Source organism: Thalassophryne amazonica, chromosome 22 (genome assembly GCF_902500255.1).
Source record: "Thalassophryne amazonica chromosome 22, fThaAma1.1, whole genome shotgun sequence".
Classification (NCBI taxonomy): domain Eukaryota; kingdom Metazoa; phylum Chordata; class Actinopteri; order Batrachoidiformes; family Batrachoididae; genus Thalassophryne; species Thalassophryne amazonica.
In genome coordinates this window covers 21,601,973-21,618,871 of record NC_047124.1, presented here as the reverse complement: position 1 = coordinate 21,618,871, position 16,899 = coordinate 21,601,973, and the positions used below count along the sequence as shown (strand labels likewise).

At 40.2% G+C, this 16,899-nt stretch overlaps 1 protein-coding gene across 6 annotated transcripts in view; it reads left to right on the top strand.

The window, feature by feature from the left end:
- dock4b (dedicator of cytokinesis 4b) overlaps nt 1-16,899 on the top strand; it is a 198,848-nt gene that overhangs the window by 166,145 nt on the left and 15,804 nt on the right. For all 6 annotated transcript variants that reach the window (XM_034163849.1, XM_034163846.1, XM_034163848.1 and 3 more), the window contains 6 exons: nt 3,011-3,094; nt 4,605-4,724; nt 6,705-6,826; nt 7,636-7,747; nt 11,252-11,333; nt 12,375-12,484. In XM_034163849.1, the coding sequence (XP_034019740.1) occupies nt 3,011-3,094; nt 4,605-4,724; nt 6,705-6,826; nt 7,636-7,747; nt 11,252-11,333; nt 12,375-12,484 (630 nt within the window). The remainder of the gene's footprint in view (nt 1-3,010; nt 3,095-4,604; nt 4,725-6,704; nt 6,827-7,635; nt 7,748-11,251; nt 11,334-12,374; nt 12,485-16,899) is intronic.

Sequence of the window (16,899 nt, the reverse complement as noted above, 5' to 3'; positions counted from 1 at the left end):
TGCATGTGTCTAATTTGTGTTTTCATATCGCATACGATTGAGAATGACGAATATTGCAACTATTACGTCTGAGGTGGATTGAGACGGGCGATTTCTCGCTTCTGATGTCAGCCCTCATTTTTCTTTGTGCAACGTTTCATGACGTAACCCCCCCCGCACCAACCACCACGGAACGCACCGCCATAAATCTGTTAATTTCCCGGCGTAATGCCGATTGACAGCTACTGCGGTTTGCCATGCTACAAATGAAGGAGAAATTGTTGTTATTAATATTCAGATTTATTGCTTTGGTTTGAGTTGAAGCCCTTGAAGGGGAATGCGGTCTGATTTATTTCCCTACCCTCAGCATTCCAGCGCTAATTGGACTTTTCTAATGATTAACTGTGCCGCTCCATGATGAAGTCTCCCCATCCGCCGCCCAACCACAAATTTCCATCATTCATAGACTGTTATTGATTATTGTTTCTACCTTGTTAGTAGGTCAGTGATTGATGAAATGTAGCAGTTTTTTGTAACGTTTACATCTAGAGCAGCGCTCAAAGAGTCTGTGTCTCCACTCAGGATACAGGAGATGACAGATCTTGGTGATGTCATCATCAGAAAGTTATTTCAGGAATTCATGATGGAATCACTTTAGGTTTTACTTTTATTTATGATGTCACAGGATCACTTTAGGTTTTATTTTTATTCATGATGTCGTAGGATCGCTTTAGGTTTTACTTTTATTTATGATGTCATAGGATCACTTTAGGTTTTATTTTTATTTATGATGTCGTAGGATCGCTTTAGGTTTTACTTTTATTTATGATGTCACAGGATCACTTTAGGTTTTTACTTTTATTCATGATGTCGTAGGATCGCTTTAGGTTTTACTTTTATTTATGATGTCACAGGATCACTTTAGGTTTTACTTTTATTTATGATGTCACAGGATCACTTTAGGTTTTACTTTTATTTATGATGTCACAGGATCACTTTAGGTTTTATTTTTATTTATGATGTCGTAGGATCGCTTTAGGTTTTACTTTTATTTATGATGTCACAGGATCACTTTAGGTTTTATTTTTATTTATGATGTTGTAGGATCGCTTTAGGTTTTACTTTTATTTATGATGTCACAGGATCACGTTAGGTTTTTACTTTTATTCATGATATCGTAGGATCGCTTTAGGTTTTACTTTTATTTATGATGTCATAGGATCACTTTAGGTTTTACTTTTATTCATGATGTCGTAGGACAAGGTTTAGGTTTGTCTTTTTTATTCATAATATCATCAGATAGCTTTTGCTTTTACTTGTATTCATGATGTCACAAGATAGGCTTCGGTTTGTCTTATTTTTGGTTGTCACGAGATAGCTTTTGGTTTGTATTTTATTTATGACGTCATAGGATAGCTTTATGTTTGTATTTTATTTATGATGTCATAGGATAGGTTTAGGTTTTACTTCTGTTTATGATGCCATTGGATAGCTTTCAGTTTTTCTTTTATATATGTTGTCTTTCGGACAGCTTTGAGATTTACTTTTATTTATGATGTCATAGGATAGGTTTAGGTTTTACTTTTATTTATTATTCAAGAAGGTTAGGTTTTTCTTCAAAATGTCACAAGATAAGGATTTGTAAATATATAACATCATAAGGCAAGAAGCTTAGATTTTCTTTATGAAGTCATCAGGCAGAACAAATTTTATTTATAATGCCATGGGATAGGTTTTTTTTTATTTGGAATGCCACAGCCATAGTTTTCCGCTTATGATGTCATATGATAGTCTTTTGTAAACTATTATGCTCTTCCTTTGCAAAATTTCATGAAGATCGGTATTTGGTAAATAGACTGCGTTTTTCCATCTGATGCAGATGCTCTTTCACCCATTCACACGCTGATATCAGGGTGCTGCCATACAAAGGCGATCAGCTACATAGCGGGAGCCACCTGGGGATTAAGGGCACCTTTGTCAATTTCCTGTCTGATGGGGGAATCGAACAATGGATCATCTGCATCAAGCCTGCCGCTCTAACCTCCATTGCTAATAAATGGGGGAAAAAAGATACCAGTGCGATAATGTGTGAACAATTTCTCAATATAACATATTTTTCATTTCTCATTTGTTTGTGTTTTGACTTTCGTGGGAGAGGTATTAATATGTGATATCTTGATACAGATATCCTTCTGAGGATGTTTGGCTTAATAATGTTCGGACTCCTCACATCACATGATTTGTTGATAGGGATCCATGTGTGTGTGTGTCTTTTGTCTTGAACTGTTAGATGTCTGTCTCTTTGGAGATACACAGCTGAGTCCTTGAGCTGATCTCTTTGGTGAACTTCTTTCTTTTGCCCCTTTTATTTATTTATTTATTTATTTATTTATTTATTTTTGGTTTCTTCCTGTAGCACATTCAAGAGCAAACTGTGCGTCAGGACTTTCATTGCGTTGTTGCCTCCTTGTTTGTGTGCGTTCACCATTATGTCTCCGGAGGCATCGGAAGCATTGCTGGCATTGTGCACAGCAAGGAGCTCGTTTCTGAATGTGAAGATCTGCCAAAAGCAGTTATCATCATTCAAAGCAGACCAGTGCGTTTTTCATCTTTATCGCTTTCTCCCTTGAACCTTTTTATTTTATTTAATTTTTTAACAAAATGTATTGGAAAGCAATGTTTCTGGAGAGCAAACGGTGACACGAATGAAAGTAGTACAGAAATGGATTTGGCTTGAGAATCGAAGTGAAACTCAACCCACTTCAAATTTTTTTGTCCTCATTTCATTTTGATTCTCGATATGATATTAATAACACAAAAACAAGATGCGAAGATTGCGCCTACGGTGTTGTGGTAGTTGTTTGCGTCGTTGCTCAGTGTGTTAAGTGTTTTTCACGTCTGGAACAGAACGCGTTGGACACTAATTCAGTGTGTCAGCTCAGCGGGGAGTCAGGTAACGCGGCAGTGCAGAAAGCCTTCAGCTCCCGGCGTGTGCATAACAGATGTTCTCCGTGTTTTTGTCTCCACGCAGGCCTTTTTTGTGAAGGACTACATTATGAATCACCCCGAGGACGGGGAGAAGATTGGCCGACTGAGAGAGTTGATGTTTGAACAGGTTTGTAAAAGCAGATAAAAAAACAGTCAGTTATGTGGAATATTTGCTCAAAGAGCATTTTGAAACCAAAGGAGACCAAGCAAATGGTCTTAAAATGAGAGGATTAGAAAAATGGCTGCCTTAACTCCAACAATAAAGCTGTAGTTTACTGTTGAGATTGAACAGGGAATTACAATCTCATTATATTTAACATAAAGAATGGCAAAGGAATTGATGTAGTTTCACTATTCTTGCTACAAATTAATTGTATCTTGAGCAACTGAGTTTTCTTTTATATGACACATATGACCCCATAATATTCCCAGTTATCAGTTTTGCCTTCCCTTCAGTAATTTCCCTTTGAAGGTATTGCCTTTTATATAATGCCCATGTGTTGCATATCATAATATTCAGAAGAATATCAGACTCTTTTTTTTTAATGTGAGACCTATATCTCTCTAGAATGTACATTTTTATTCACTCCTCACTCGACGGGAGGAGGAGTAACAGGAAGACAGAGGACAGGAAGGAGAGGAACAGTAGTAGCCAGTAAACTAGTAGCGAGCAGTATTTCTGGTATTTATATTTGTGTATTTATTTTTATATTATTTGCAATTTTTTTTTTTACTTTCACTTTTGATACTTTGTGTGCTTCTTGCCCTGTGTGCTGCTATACAATGCTGCTGGAACCTCAATTTCCCTGAGGGAGTCTTCCCAAGGGATTAATAAAATTCTATCTAATCTAATTTTTTTCATGTGGACAAACTATTTTGGTTTTAGAAATGGGTTTGCTGAACTTTTTAGGTCACAAAAGTAGTGTCATATATAAAAAAGATGTTAAAACCCAAGTATCCATTCTCTATACCCGCCTACTAAAATATGAAATATGTACTGTGCAGTGCAGCAGCGCCACTAGCTGGGAATAACACATCAGAAATCTGGAACATTTATAAATGCAGTATATTTGTAAACTGATATCACTGAACTGTCTGCTGCTGTTGTCAAATAATTATTTGGGTGAAAAAAAAAAATCCTTTTGTGATGAAAACTGATGTAAAACAATAGAATATTGCAGCGCTCTTCCTGGGGGGCAAACACTTCCTCCACATTTTTTCCCATTACTTTTCCTCTATAAGACAAAACAAAAATTAACAACACACAGGAGACATTTATTTCATGTTTTGCCTCAAGCATGCATTTGACTAATTAAGAGGATAAGCCCAACCTCATTGCACACTGCTCCTTATTTTGTGCTCAAATTACTTCCTGTTTATACAGGGGGGGGGGGGGGGGAATGAGTTGGACACGCCCCAAATGGACTTGGCTGCTCAAGACAAGGCCTCAAGTCTTTCCACTGTAGGACTGAATAAATGGTTTTCAGAGGCACATATATCCGAGCAATTTTAGAAGAAAAGAAGAAATGCTTTGCAATTTCTGCAGCATAAAGGAGTCGGGGATTTGTATACGTGCAGTTTGTATAAAGTCATTTTGTAACATGGACAAGATGATAATCACCTCGGGGGTTTTGCAGGCACACATCCTGGAGTACGGTCTCGCTGTGCACGAGAAGTTTGTTCCTCAGGACATGAGACCCCTCCACAAGAAGTTAGTGGACCAGTTTCATCTGATGAAATCCAGTCTTGGCATACAGGTGGGGCACTTTATGCAACAGCATGTACCTATTTATTGCTAATTGACATCCCATAACATTTTAAAAGATGCATTTATTAATTAATAATATATTTTAATTTCAGTGTAAACTTTTATTTTTTTTTAAGTTGAGCATAATATCCTATTAGTATATTACATCTTAAGGCATTGATACTTACACCATAGGTATGCCCTGGAGAGTAGATGGTGTCAGGACATGTTATGGTTGTTTAGTCCATGCACTTCCATATTCATGAGGTTAAGATTTTTGATGCATATTTGATACTACTTGGTAGACTCATGATACACACAGTTTCATATACGTGTTAATGAAGTGATTTTGTTTTCCTCTTGTGAACAAGATAACTCATTAACATCACATTGTATGAACTTGATACTTACACCATGGGTATCTCATCAGGACTGACTACATAATAGAGTTGTCTGATGCCCAAATTTTCACATCAAAGTTGATGTGGTATCCCCCCCCCCCGCCCCCGAATGTGATAACTCATTATCACCATATTGTTTGGACTTGATACTGACACCATGGGTACCCCATGGGGAATGAGTACATTTTAGGGTGGTATGATGCACACAGCTTCATACCCATTTAGTTAAAGTGTTTTTTTGTTTTTTGTTTTTTTTTGTGGGCCGCTCACCCTGTGTCGTGGTGCGGCATCCATTGTAGTCATTGCCATTGTTCATTTATTGCGATATCTCAAAAATTGTCTGATAACTTTTCTAATTTGGCAAGAACGTAATATGGGTCACTGACATTGTTCCTGTGTAAAAATCATATTTGTAGATTTGTTTGTTTGGAAATGGCGGCCATTTTTATGACAAAAATAGCCATTTTGAGCACTTAAAGGCAATTTTCTCAAAAACTGCTTGATAAATGTTTTTTAATTTGCCAAGGGCGTAATATGGGTCGTTGACATATTTCACATCAAAACAATTATAGTCATAGATTAATTTGTTTGGAAGTGGCGGCCATTTTTATGCATAAAACAGCCAGTTTGGGTATTTGGACTCAAATTTCTTTTAATTTAACAAGGGCACAGTATTGGTCATTGGCATTGTTCCTGTCCCAAAATTATTTGTGTAGATTTATTCATTTGGAAATTGCGGCCATTTTTATACCAAAAATGGTGATTTTTGCCTTAACCCACAGGGCCTTTGGGGCTCTAGTTTTCCCCTTGTGAATTTGTTAACTCATTAACACTACATTGTATGGACTTGATACTTACACCACAGGTACCCCATTGGGACTGACTACATTTTAAGGTTGTTTGTTGCACAAAGCTTCATATCCATGTTGATGAAGTGATTGTTTTTCTCCCTTGTGAATACGATAACTCATTAACACCACATTGTATGAATTTGATACTTACACCACAGGTACCCCATGGGTACTGTATACATTTTAGGGTCGTTTGGTGCATATACATGCATATTAATGGGGATGAAGTCCTTTATTTTTCTTTCACAGCAATTATTCAAGAAACCTTTATGGCACACTTTATATTTAGAATGTGCCTATTATGGCGAAACAAATAGTCACATGTATGAATAAGCTAATTAGGGCTGCAATTTGCATAAATTATTTCCACAGCTGTAACTCAATAATGTTTCATAACAGACTTCATAGATTTACACTGTGTTTGTGTGTTGTCAAGCAGTTGCAAGCGCCTCTTGTTTCAGCTGACGGCACCAAATTATGCTTTAGTAAGATTAAAATGTCACTTCTGTCATGTCAGTAAGTCTATAATAGACTGTATCGACCTCTCAAATGGAGTGCTGCATTTAGACTTTGTAAAAAATGACCCTTTCGTTCTTTCAAGAAGAAATTATCCACGCTTGTTTAATGTGCATATGTTGTCCGAGTGCGTCCTGTCTGCAAAAAGACACCAGGAATCATGTGAATTTCCTGTTTTCCATTTTTTTTAAAATTTTATTTGTATTTTTTTAACCCCACCAGGAGTTTCCACCATATGTGCGCGCGAGCCCAGTGCACTTCACCAACGGCAGCCCGCGTAGCTGCAGGAACTCTGTGCCCAGCATCATAAGCCCAGAAGGTGGCAGAGGGGTAACGAGGAGAAGGTGGGTTTTTATTTAAATTGTTGAAATTCTTGGTATTCTCTCAGCTCCCTTTGCTTACTTTTCACTAATGTCTCCACCAACACCTCCTTTAAAAAAAAAAAAAAAAAAAACGGTCCCCTGCTCACTTACAAGTCCACACCATGTGTTTTTGCTTTTCTTCCATTCTTTATCAGTGCGGCTCCATCTGGGTGGGCAGTAGGTGGGGGTGGCTCGCACCCACAGGGACATTTCTGTGCGACTGCTGCCAGACCAGCAGGCAGACTGTGTGTGTGTGTGTGTGTGTGCATGCATGCGTGCGTATGTGTGTGTACGCATGCTGTGTTCACTGACCCTGCCATTCTCCCCACCTGCAGTATTCTGCATCCACGGTCTCATCCCAGAGGGAAAACTCACACACACACACACCACAGCTTCCCATCACCTCAATCTCTCGCTGACATTTTGCTTACCGAGTTTGAATTTCCCTTTTTGCACTCTGTGTGGAATAGAAAATCATTTTTGGGGGTAAAAGGGCGCTGCTGCTCTCCCCTTGATGTTTGACCTCACTGTCTTCATCCTCTGACCTTTTTTTTTAACACTTTGTGCCTTTTGTCTGACACCTGCATCATCCGATGCTGCGCAGACTGCATTTTAACCAGAATTCCTCTGCCTCTCTCTCTCTTTCTCTCTCTTCATCTCTCCATCGCTCACAATGACATTTCGGTAAGTAAAAACTCCAAAGGAGAGAAAAACACTTACCATTATAATTTGTCTGCTTTTTCTGAAAAACCGGCGCCGTCTTCTCTTTCCGTCACCCTCAGCTCACGTAGCTACCCTGCGGTGAATCGCTACTCCTCGTCTTCGCTGTCATCTCAGGCCTCCAACGAAGTCAGTAACATCACAGGCCAATCAGAAAGCTCAGATGAAGTCTTCAACATGCAGGTACCCTCTAGTTTCTGGCACCATTTAGACCCACACTAACGCTGGAATAACTGGCGGCCACAATCAGGGCGCCACCTCTCAAATATTGTCATTGCAAGCATGCAGCATAGAATCTATAACATCCTCAAGTGATTATGATAAACTATTATGGATCAGTCAGTTTCATTAAACTGACTGATCCATAAAAATGTTGGTGACGTGTGAATAATCAACTTCTTGCATCATTCTGACCATATATTTTAATTAAAGACAAACTGTAAATGGGTTGTATTCAGATCTGTTTTGCAGTGTGTAAACATTTGCAGTGTCTGTTCCCCAAATGTAACAGTAATCAAATTTCTTTTTGTTTGGTTTCTACCATGTGAGAAAGTACAGAACTTGGACCTATTGTATGCTGTAAAATATTGTCCATGTTGAACAAATCTGCTTCTAATGACCAAATGTAGCACCTGTACCCCCTTTTTATGGTTTTCCTATTTAATTTTCATGTATGGTGTGCGATGAAGATATAGGATACCACATGTTGCAGCTATTCTATAATTCTAATAATTGAGTGATGAGAGACCACTGATGCAAGAGGCATGATGTTAATATTTGTGACAGCAATACTGCGTGCGAGAACCAAATCCAGGGTATTTCTGCTTATGTGTGTCGAATCCTGAATGCATTGCTGGAATCCTAATACATCCAGAATTTTCATAAATGATTTGCAGAGGGGATCATAAGGCTTATTTATATGAATGTTGAAGTCACCAATAATCAGAATGTTATCTGCACTAATTGACAAGTTAGAGATAAACTCACCAAATTCATCTAAGAATTCAGAGTATGGGTCAGGGGGCCTATACACAGTGACAAAGTGACAGTGTTACATTCAAATGTCCACAAAATCCACAATCCGGATCACACCTGGATCAAACTTTGTCAGGTGATAGTGAGTGTCAGTCTGCTCCTTACTTTCAAATATGAGAGTGATTGTGGCATGTTTGTGAAGATATAATGTAAAATATAGATTAAATGGGGTTTTCAGTGTTAAATTCAAATGGCCACAAAATCTGTGATCTGGAGCAGATCTGGATCAACTTTTGCCAGTCGATAAAGGATACCATCCTACATAACATTTTCAAATATGAAAAATAAATTTTATCTTTTTTGACAGAGTTATGAATTTTTGAAACTTCGTCAATGTTAAAGAATAGGGATTTTTCTAATTTTCCAAGATTTGTCCTGACTTTGACCTATGATCCGAAAATTGATAAGTTCTTGCCTATCAGGATATCAATCTTCTGTAAAAATCTCATAATGATATATGAAAACTATCATTACAGGCTGTTCACAATCAGACAAACAAACAGGGTGAAAACATAACCAACTGTCCAACTTTGTTGGCAGAGGTTATAAATTATTGGCAAAATACATTGAGTACTGGTGGAAAGATTCTTTGAAGTAGTTAGTTCTGTTGAGTTTTGAGCATAAAAATATCATTTTTTTTAGGAATGGAACTTACACATACATTAGTCTAGTTTGGTGTTTTTGCAAATTCTTGACCTTAAACGATTGAGTATTGACCAATAAGTAACAATTATGTGATCAATGGACAGGAACTAAAGGGGACAGACACTAAAGGATGGCCACTACAGAAATTTTTCACGTGTTCTAAATATCATCATAACTGAAATAAGAACAACAGCAAATACTACATATCAAAGTAGAAGATTAGTGTTGTTTAATAGTTTTCAAATGAAAATATTTTTGCATGGGTCTCACTGGATCGGTGGCACGAAGCTACATTTTTCTGAAAAACCACCTTTGACTATGTGACTATTGAGTGTACGATGTATAGAAGATTATTAAGTCTTTATCACTACTAATTTTTTACCCCATGCATCCTCCAAATGGCACTCTGATTGTGGCTCACGTCCCAACAAACTGATATCTGGAGGTGACTGATGTTGCAAAGTTCCAGTCAAATCTTGCGCAACCTTCCTTTTCATGCTTGTGCCGAACCAAGCAAACAGCCATTACTAAATCCAATAAGGACGCCCTGCTTGATGCATTGTGTCCAGGGAGTTTGCTAGGGTTGGGCAGTAATCTAAACTGGATTTGGCTAATTCTGAAAGCTGCTGACAACTACTGGCAAACTGTCCGCTGCACCTGGCAGGCCCGGAAATAACAGGATGCAGTGGAAGAATGGGCTGTCAGGGATCTGACTGAGCGCATTACATTAGCTTTGAACATTGTAGCTTTCATACTTTTTAAGGGCTACTGCCTCAAAGATGACAGTGATCATACCAGCAGCTGTCTTATTAAATAGCTGGGCAAATTATTGCTACACAGAAACCTGCATTCCAAGAAGATTTTAGACTGGCTGTGTTGTCTTGATTATTTCAAATTATTATGTCAAATTATTGTCAACACACAATTTCTCACCTGCTGTATCACAAATTCGACACAGGCATTTCCTGTTATTTTCAGGAAACATGTTGAATTGAAGCAAACGGAAATGTGGGGTCTGATCAAGTCTAGGCTTGAATGTCCCATGTGCCTTCTGGCACACTGCAGCTGAAATTTCACATCTTTTTAAAGCTGTGTAAGAGGCGATCCAACAGATGAACATCTCAGTATGCACAGTTTCTGCAATCACAGCCACAAAAACTTATTCAGTATCTTGGTGGCTTCCCTAACTGGACTCCTTGCATGCTGTTTGCATTTCTGAATGATTTATGTAAATGAAGTCCAAGACATATTCAGTAGTTTTCATGTATCCATCCCCTGACTTGTTGGTGAGATGCATGGTTACACCCTGGACAGTCTGACAGACAATAACACATTGATTATTTCATTTCAAATCCATTGTGGTTGTGTACGGAAGTAAAATCACAAAAACAAATGTCTTCCTGTTCCAATACTTATGAAATTGCCAGTGACTTTATTTCATGTATTTTCTGCCTTGTTATGAAGCTGCTGTGTGTTTGGTGTTTGTTCTCCACAAATTTTCCACTCGATTCGACAAATTACAGATAAAAGTAGACAAAGCTGAGTTTTGTATTTTTTATTTTTTTTCCTTTTAATTGAAATGTCAGATTTGCACAACCACCAAAGCCACGGCGGCAACAAGCCCCGGAACGCTAAGAGAAAATTGCCATTCTATATTTACAGCACATCTTTTGAATTACTGTTTTCAGGAACATAATTTTCCAAGAGAGAGAGAAAAATTGTTTCCACCTTCTTAGCATAGCTCTCCTGCAGTCGTGCAATTTCACACACCGCATGTGGCAGCGGCTGTAACGTTTCTACTTTTGCCGAACGCTGCTTTGAAACGAGATGTGAGCTCAGGCATCACACGTTCACAGACGTATCGGTGCTTTTTGATTGTGGATTATGAGTTAAATGTATTTACTGTGTGTGTGTGTGTGTGCGTGTGTGTGTGTGTGTGTGTGTGTGTGTGTGTGTGTGTGTTGACGTTCTGGTTGATGATGAGGATGTTTCTGTTCATGCCCGCAGCCCAGTCCTTCTACCTCGAGCCTCAGCTCCAATCATTCTGCCTCACCCAACGTCACCAGCTCAGCCCCGTCCAGTGCCAAAGGTGAGACCAGCAGGCTGCACCACAGCTTATTCCACAGGCCCAACGAAATGTAGACATTTGGCTGAAATCTGTGAAGGGGACTGATCTTTTGGCCTTTCTTTAACTTAGTCCTCTCTCAGAGCAAGACAACACCCTGCATGTTCTGCATGGGTTGGGGTAAATAAAAAAGAAAGCGAGAGAGAGAGAGGGACGGTTAGGTGAGGTATGCTTTAAAGCCAGAGAGGCTGAAAAACACAGAGAATACAAAATGAGCCGAAATGAAAAATGAAATGGGCTGAGACGTGAAGACAAATGCAGTTGAAAGGAACGCGGCACAAGTGGAAATGCAAGAGAGACGATTAAAGGATCCTTTGTGGATGTCAATACTGCCTTTCTTGTAGCCTGTCGTTCTGTCCGAGCCTTCCTTGCAGCGGAGCGAGAATATCTAATACACTGCCTCCTCTACCCTCTTATCTCTCTGTGTTTCTCTGTGATCCCAGTCATAAAAAAAGTACGAATTTATGAGACATTTATGGACGTGTACATACGCGTAGACGCTTTGGCGAGCCGCTCACAGCAGGGCGGCGGCCTTATTAAAGTGGCCTCTGTCTACCCATCAAGGCTGCAGAGACTTATTGCTTATGCGAGAAAAAGCCAGCGATGAGTATCTAATTTTTGTGTGATAGTCATCCCAGCGCGATCACTTTTGCTAATGGATGAAGATCTGTAGCCAAGAGCTGCTGGGAGAGGAGTGAATCCACTTGGATGTGTAATGGCATCAGCATTTGCACGTACACGGTTTCTTCCACCTGTTTTGGAGACTAGCACCACCGTACGTCCAGATTGTCCCAGTGACCAGACGTACGGCGTAGACCATTTATCATGTCGTGGAGGTAGTGAGGCGGAAAGAACGGCAGACGAGCTTGGAGGGACAAAGAGCGATTGGCCTTTCCTGATTGCCGGTGTTTGTGGATAACATGCTGCTGTTGTGTCCCTTGTGTTTTCGCGCGCACAATTACGTGTGCGCTTGCCGGCTCATAGATCTCATCTCACCCAATCCAGGTTCGCCCCAGATGGCGGAAAAGCACAAGCATTCCAGAGAAAATGCGTGTTTGTCTCCGCGGGAGAGGCCGGTCAGCGCCATTTTTCCCAACCCCCTGGACTCTGCACAGGTTAGCATGTGCACACACACACACGCTTAAGGGTGTCATATTACACAAGAAAGATATTACAGGTCAACAGGTTTACAGCCACAAGTACCTGATCATGAAAGTTTTCTGGGAACTACTGGAATTCCAGTTGTGCATTGTGTTGCTGTTTGTACGGATCTGAAAGAACATGTTGCACAGAATTCATAGCAAGTCAGATTTTGTCTATTAGAGGTCATGTGATGATATTACCTGTATAAATTTTTGCACTTGTGTGAACAGTCTGTAAGCATACGTCAATCCAAACAAACTGAGTACTCCTGTTTCCGACAGCATTTTTGTGACTCTGAGAAAACCCAGCGTGTTTTGAATGGAATGTAGGCAAACTGTTGCTAACGTTAAGAATGGAGCCGCGGATTCATTGCAAAGTTTACATAAGTGTGATTTCGTGTCATGATGTTTTTGAAGTGATGACTATTCATTTTGATGCAGTCATGGTAAAAAATAATTAAGAGTTGGGAGTTGACGTGTGTTGCCTCCTCTGTATGGAGCACTGAATCAGGCAGGGCACCCGACGCTCGTGCACATCCACCAGCTGTTAGAATGTCCATATCTCTTGAAAATGACATATTCCTGACTTTTTCCAATCTAAGAAATACGGCTGCATTTTCAGGCAGCCTGAAAAAGCAGCATTGTGGTGGAGTTTCAGACACACATACACTCACCTGGTTAAAAAAGTAGGCAAACTGTTGCTAACGTTAAGAATGGAGCCGCGGATTAATTGCAAAGTTTACATAAGTGTGATTTCGTGTCATGATGTTTTTGAAGTGATGACTATTCATTTTGATGCAGTCATGGTAAAAAATAATTAAGAGTTGGGAGTTGACGTGTGTTGCCTCCTCTGTATGGAGCACTGAATCAGGCAGGGCACCCGACGCTCGTGCACATCCACCAGCTGTTAGAATGTCCATATCTCTTGAAAATGACATATTCCTGACTTTTTCCAATCTAAGAAATACGGCTGCATTTTCAGGCAGCCTGAAAAAGCAGCATTGTGGTGGAGTTTCAGACACACATACACTCACCTGGTTAAAAAAGTCTCATGGAGAGTTTGACGTGCACATTCATGGTGGCAGTTATAAGAGGATTTAAAGTGTCATCCTCAGCACACATCAGAATCCGAAATCAGACCAACTCTCTCAAAAACGAAGAATTGATTACATTAGATTAGATACAACTTTATTGATCCATGGGAAGACTCCCTCAGGGAAACTGAGGTTCCAGCAGCATTGTATAGCAGCACACAGGGTAAGAAGCACACAGAGTATGAAAAGTAGAAGTAAAAAAACAATTTGCAAAATGTAAATATAAAAATACGAATACAATAACATGCTGTTGGAGGGCGGTATGCATTTTCTGAGTCCCTCCGTTCGGTCATTTTGGGCAACCGGGCATGGACGGAGGGACTCAGAAAATGCATACCGCACGATAACTGCATGTTATTTGCATTATTATCACTTACTGAGATACACAACACGTGGAATCACATTAACAATGTTTAATGCCATTTCAAAATGCACGACACCCAGCAAACGTGTACATAAAAAGTTGGCTCACTTTAACTTTTGTTGTGTTGGCTGGTACCGCGCTGCTCTCCAAATTCGCCAGGGCGTCCTTATCAAGCTGGCTGTTTTGGCTGCTGTTCATTGTCGGACTGTCCATGATAAAATCGTCCGGAATATCCATATTGGGACCAACACACACTTCTCACCTTTTCATGTTATCGTCTGTGGACAGTTCTTGGGTTGTGCATGATATGATGTCATCACTTTATGCACAGCGGGCAGGTATTGGGATACCCACCCGTTACTGCGGGCAGGTATAGACAGGTAGCATAAATGTAAATCTATGCTACCGGCCCAGCAACGCCTCGGTAAGTGATAATACTGCTCGGTACTGGCTTACTGGCTACTACTGTTCCTCTCCTTCCCATCCCCTGTCTTCCTGTTACTCCTCCTCCTAGGGGTAAAGTGTGTCATCTCTTCTGTACGGAGCGCACTGGATGAACCGCCCGGTGTGCACAATGCTCGTGCACATCCGCACGCTGGTGGGAAGTCTGTTATATCCTGAAAATAGTATCCCTGACATTTTCAAAGCGTATGCTCACAGGTTTGCTGATCAGAATGATTGCTGAGCCGTCACTTTTGTTTGACTGGTTAGTAGTTTCATGATCTGACGTTGCAACCTTCATTTCCCTCTGTCTGTTTGCTGTGTGCTGTTTCTACATTGAAACAGCAAAACACTGAAAAATGCCAAGTAAAACATCTTCTGGAAATGCACCTGCTGACTCACAGAGCAAGAGGTTTAATTAGTAGTAAAGTACTTCAACGACCAGTAATCGTGACCACGTGTGCAGATCGACTTACAATCAGGAATACTTTGATGTGTTGTTGAACGGCACGTTAAATAACATGCGGCATGTCCTTGAAGTAACGCTGCGTTTACACATAGGTACGATGCATTATGACTGTCATTTTCCCGTCATTCGTGGCACATTTGTGACATTCGCAATGTGATGTAACGCATCTGAATAGGGGTCTTAGCGCGTGTCAAATCGTGACATTCATGATATTCATGTTTCTGGCTACCAAAAAAATCTTCCACAAATGTCATGAATCACCCTCAATTCATGGGGTTCGCAACTGTGTGTGTCGATTCGTGGTGATTCGTAATAGAGCACGACAGCATTTGTAGTGTGTTCTTGCAGCCCTTACTGTTGAATGTCATCGCAAATAGACACGAAAGCTGTCAAGAACTGACACGACTTGTCACGCTACGATTCACGATGGTGCAAAGCAGTGCAGGACAATATTCGTGACCGTGCGTAATGATTTGTGATGCTTCGCCAATGATTTGTGCCATTAATCGTAACACGTGGTAACAGGTTGCGACAGTTTGTGATGGCGCGTGACACATCTACTCTGAATCATCACATTCAATTAAAATTTGTGATCCTCGGTCATGAATTTAGATTTGTGGCATTCGTGACTTGTCGTTATGTGTAAACCCAACATAAAGAAGGAATGGTTCCACATGAAAAAGACTTCAAAAAAACATCTTGGCATGCCAAAGCGATCTGTGACTGTAACGGGAGGAGGGTGAAAGGTTACGCGTGGGTGGGCGCTGTGCATTGCATCATCCACAACACTTTGGAGCCACCTTGGGTTGTTGATGGCAGCCACCCAGGCAAAAAAAACAAATCCATCTCCACTTTTCCGGCCATCTGTGTTCCACAGGCAGCGGAAATGTTGGCGTCTCCTTGGCTTTTTCCAGTTGCTGGGATCCTCGACACTGAGGAGATCTGCATGTGCTTTAAATAGAAGAAAAATAATTGGTCACTTGGACACTAAAAATCTACATCTATGTAAAAACGTGGCGCCAATCTGATCTGCTGATAGCGACGGGATAACTTTCCAACCATAGAAGGTGTCACAATCCACATTCATTAGAAGACATTCCCACCAGCATGGTGTTTTTTTTTTTATTGTTTTTTTTTTTACTATTATTTCTTCTTTCCTCGACACGCTTGTCTTTCAAGGTCTGCGGCCCTTGTGGGCAGCTGTGTTGCCTTTATAAATTTCACGTGGCTCCACCTCCTCCCCTCCAGATTTGTCATTTGGAGTAAAGACAAGCTGAGCAATGGGTCTATATTTTTGAAACATTATTCTGTTTGTCCAAGCCTGCAGCCAGCAATAAGGCACGGTGCAGAACACAAGGTCACTTCTGTGTTGCGCAGCGTTACCGAGTACTTTTTAACAGATAGCTTCAATCATAGGAGGAAAAAAAACCTGCAGGGTGGAGGGTCATTCTATAAAGTCTTTGTTGTTGCTGTGAAATACAGTTTTTCATAAGCAGCTGACATTGTTGATGTTTTATGAAAGTTAGCCTTTTACGATCTTGAGCACTGGCTTATTTTCAGGTAAAGACAGGAAAAAAAATTGCGTACGTGTGGTGAAGACGAGAAGCAACAGCAACATGAATGTTGTCGTTCTCAGTCCAGTTGGACTGCGGTAACACAGTTGCCCACTCCACTGTCAGTGACAAGGACACGGGGAAATAATGTTGCTTTTCATGGTTGGTCGTGTGTTAAATAAAACAACCTTCTTTTTGTGAGTTGCTGTTTTTGAATCGGAAGAAATGGAATCATTTGGAGTCTACAGCTGAATTTGATGCTTAAAGGCCAACCGATTTTTTTTCCAAACCTGACAGCAGTGAAATACTCTCTATTAGCTTGTAATTGAATATTGATTATTAGAAACATTGATGGCCTGAGTCATTTCCGGTAAACGAGCTACAGGGTGGAAAAATGGCCATCTGTTTCATTCATCTGTTTTGGGGGGGGCGGCAAGGCGCCGCTAGAAATGATAAAACCAGTTTGT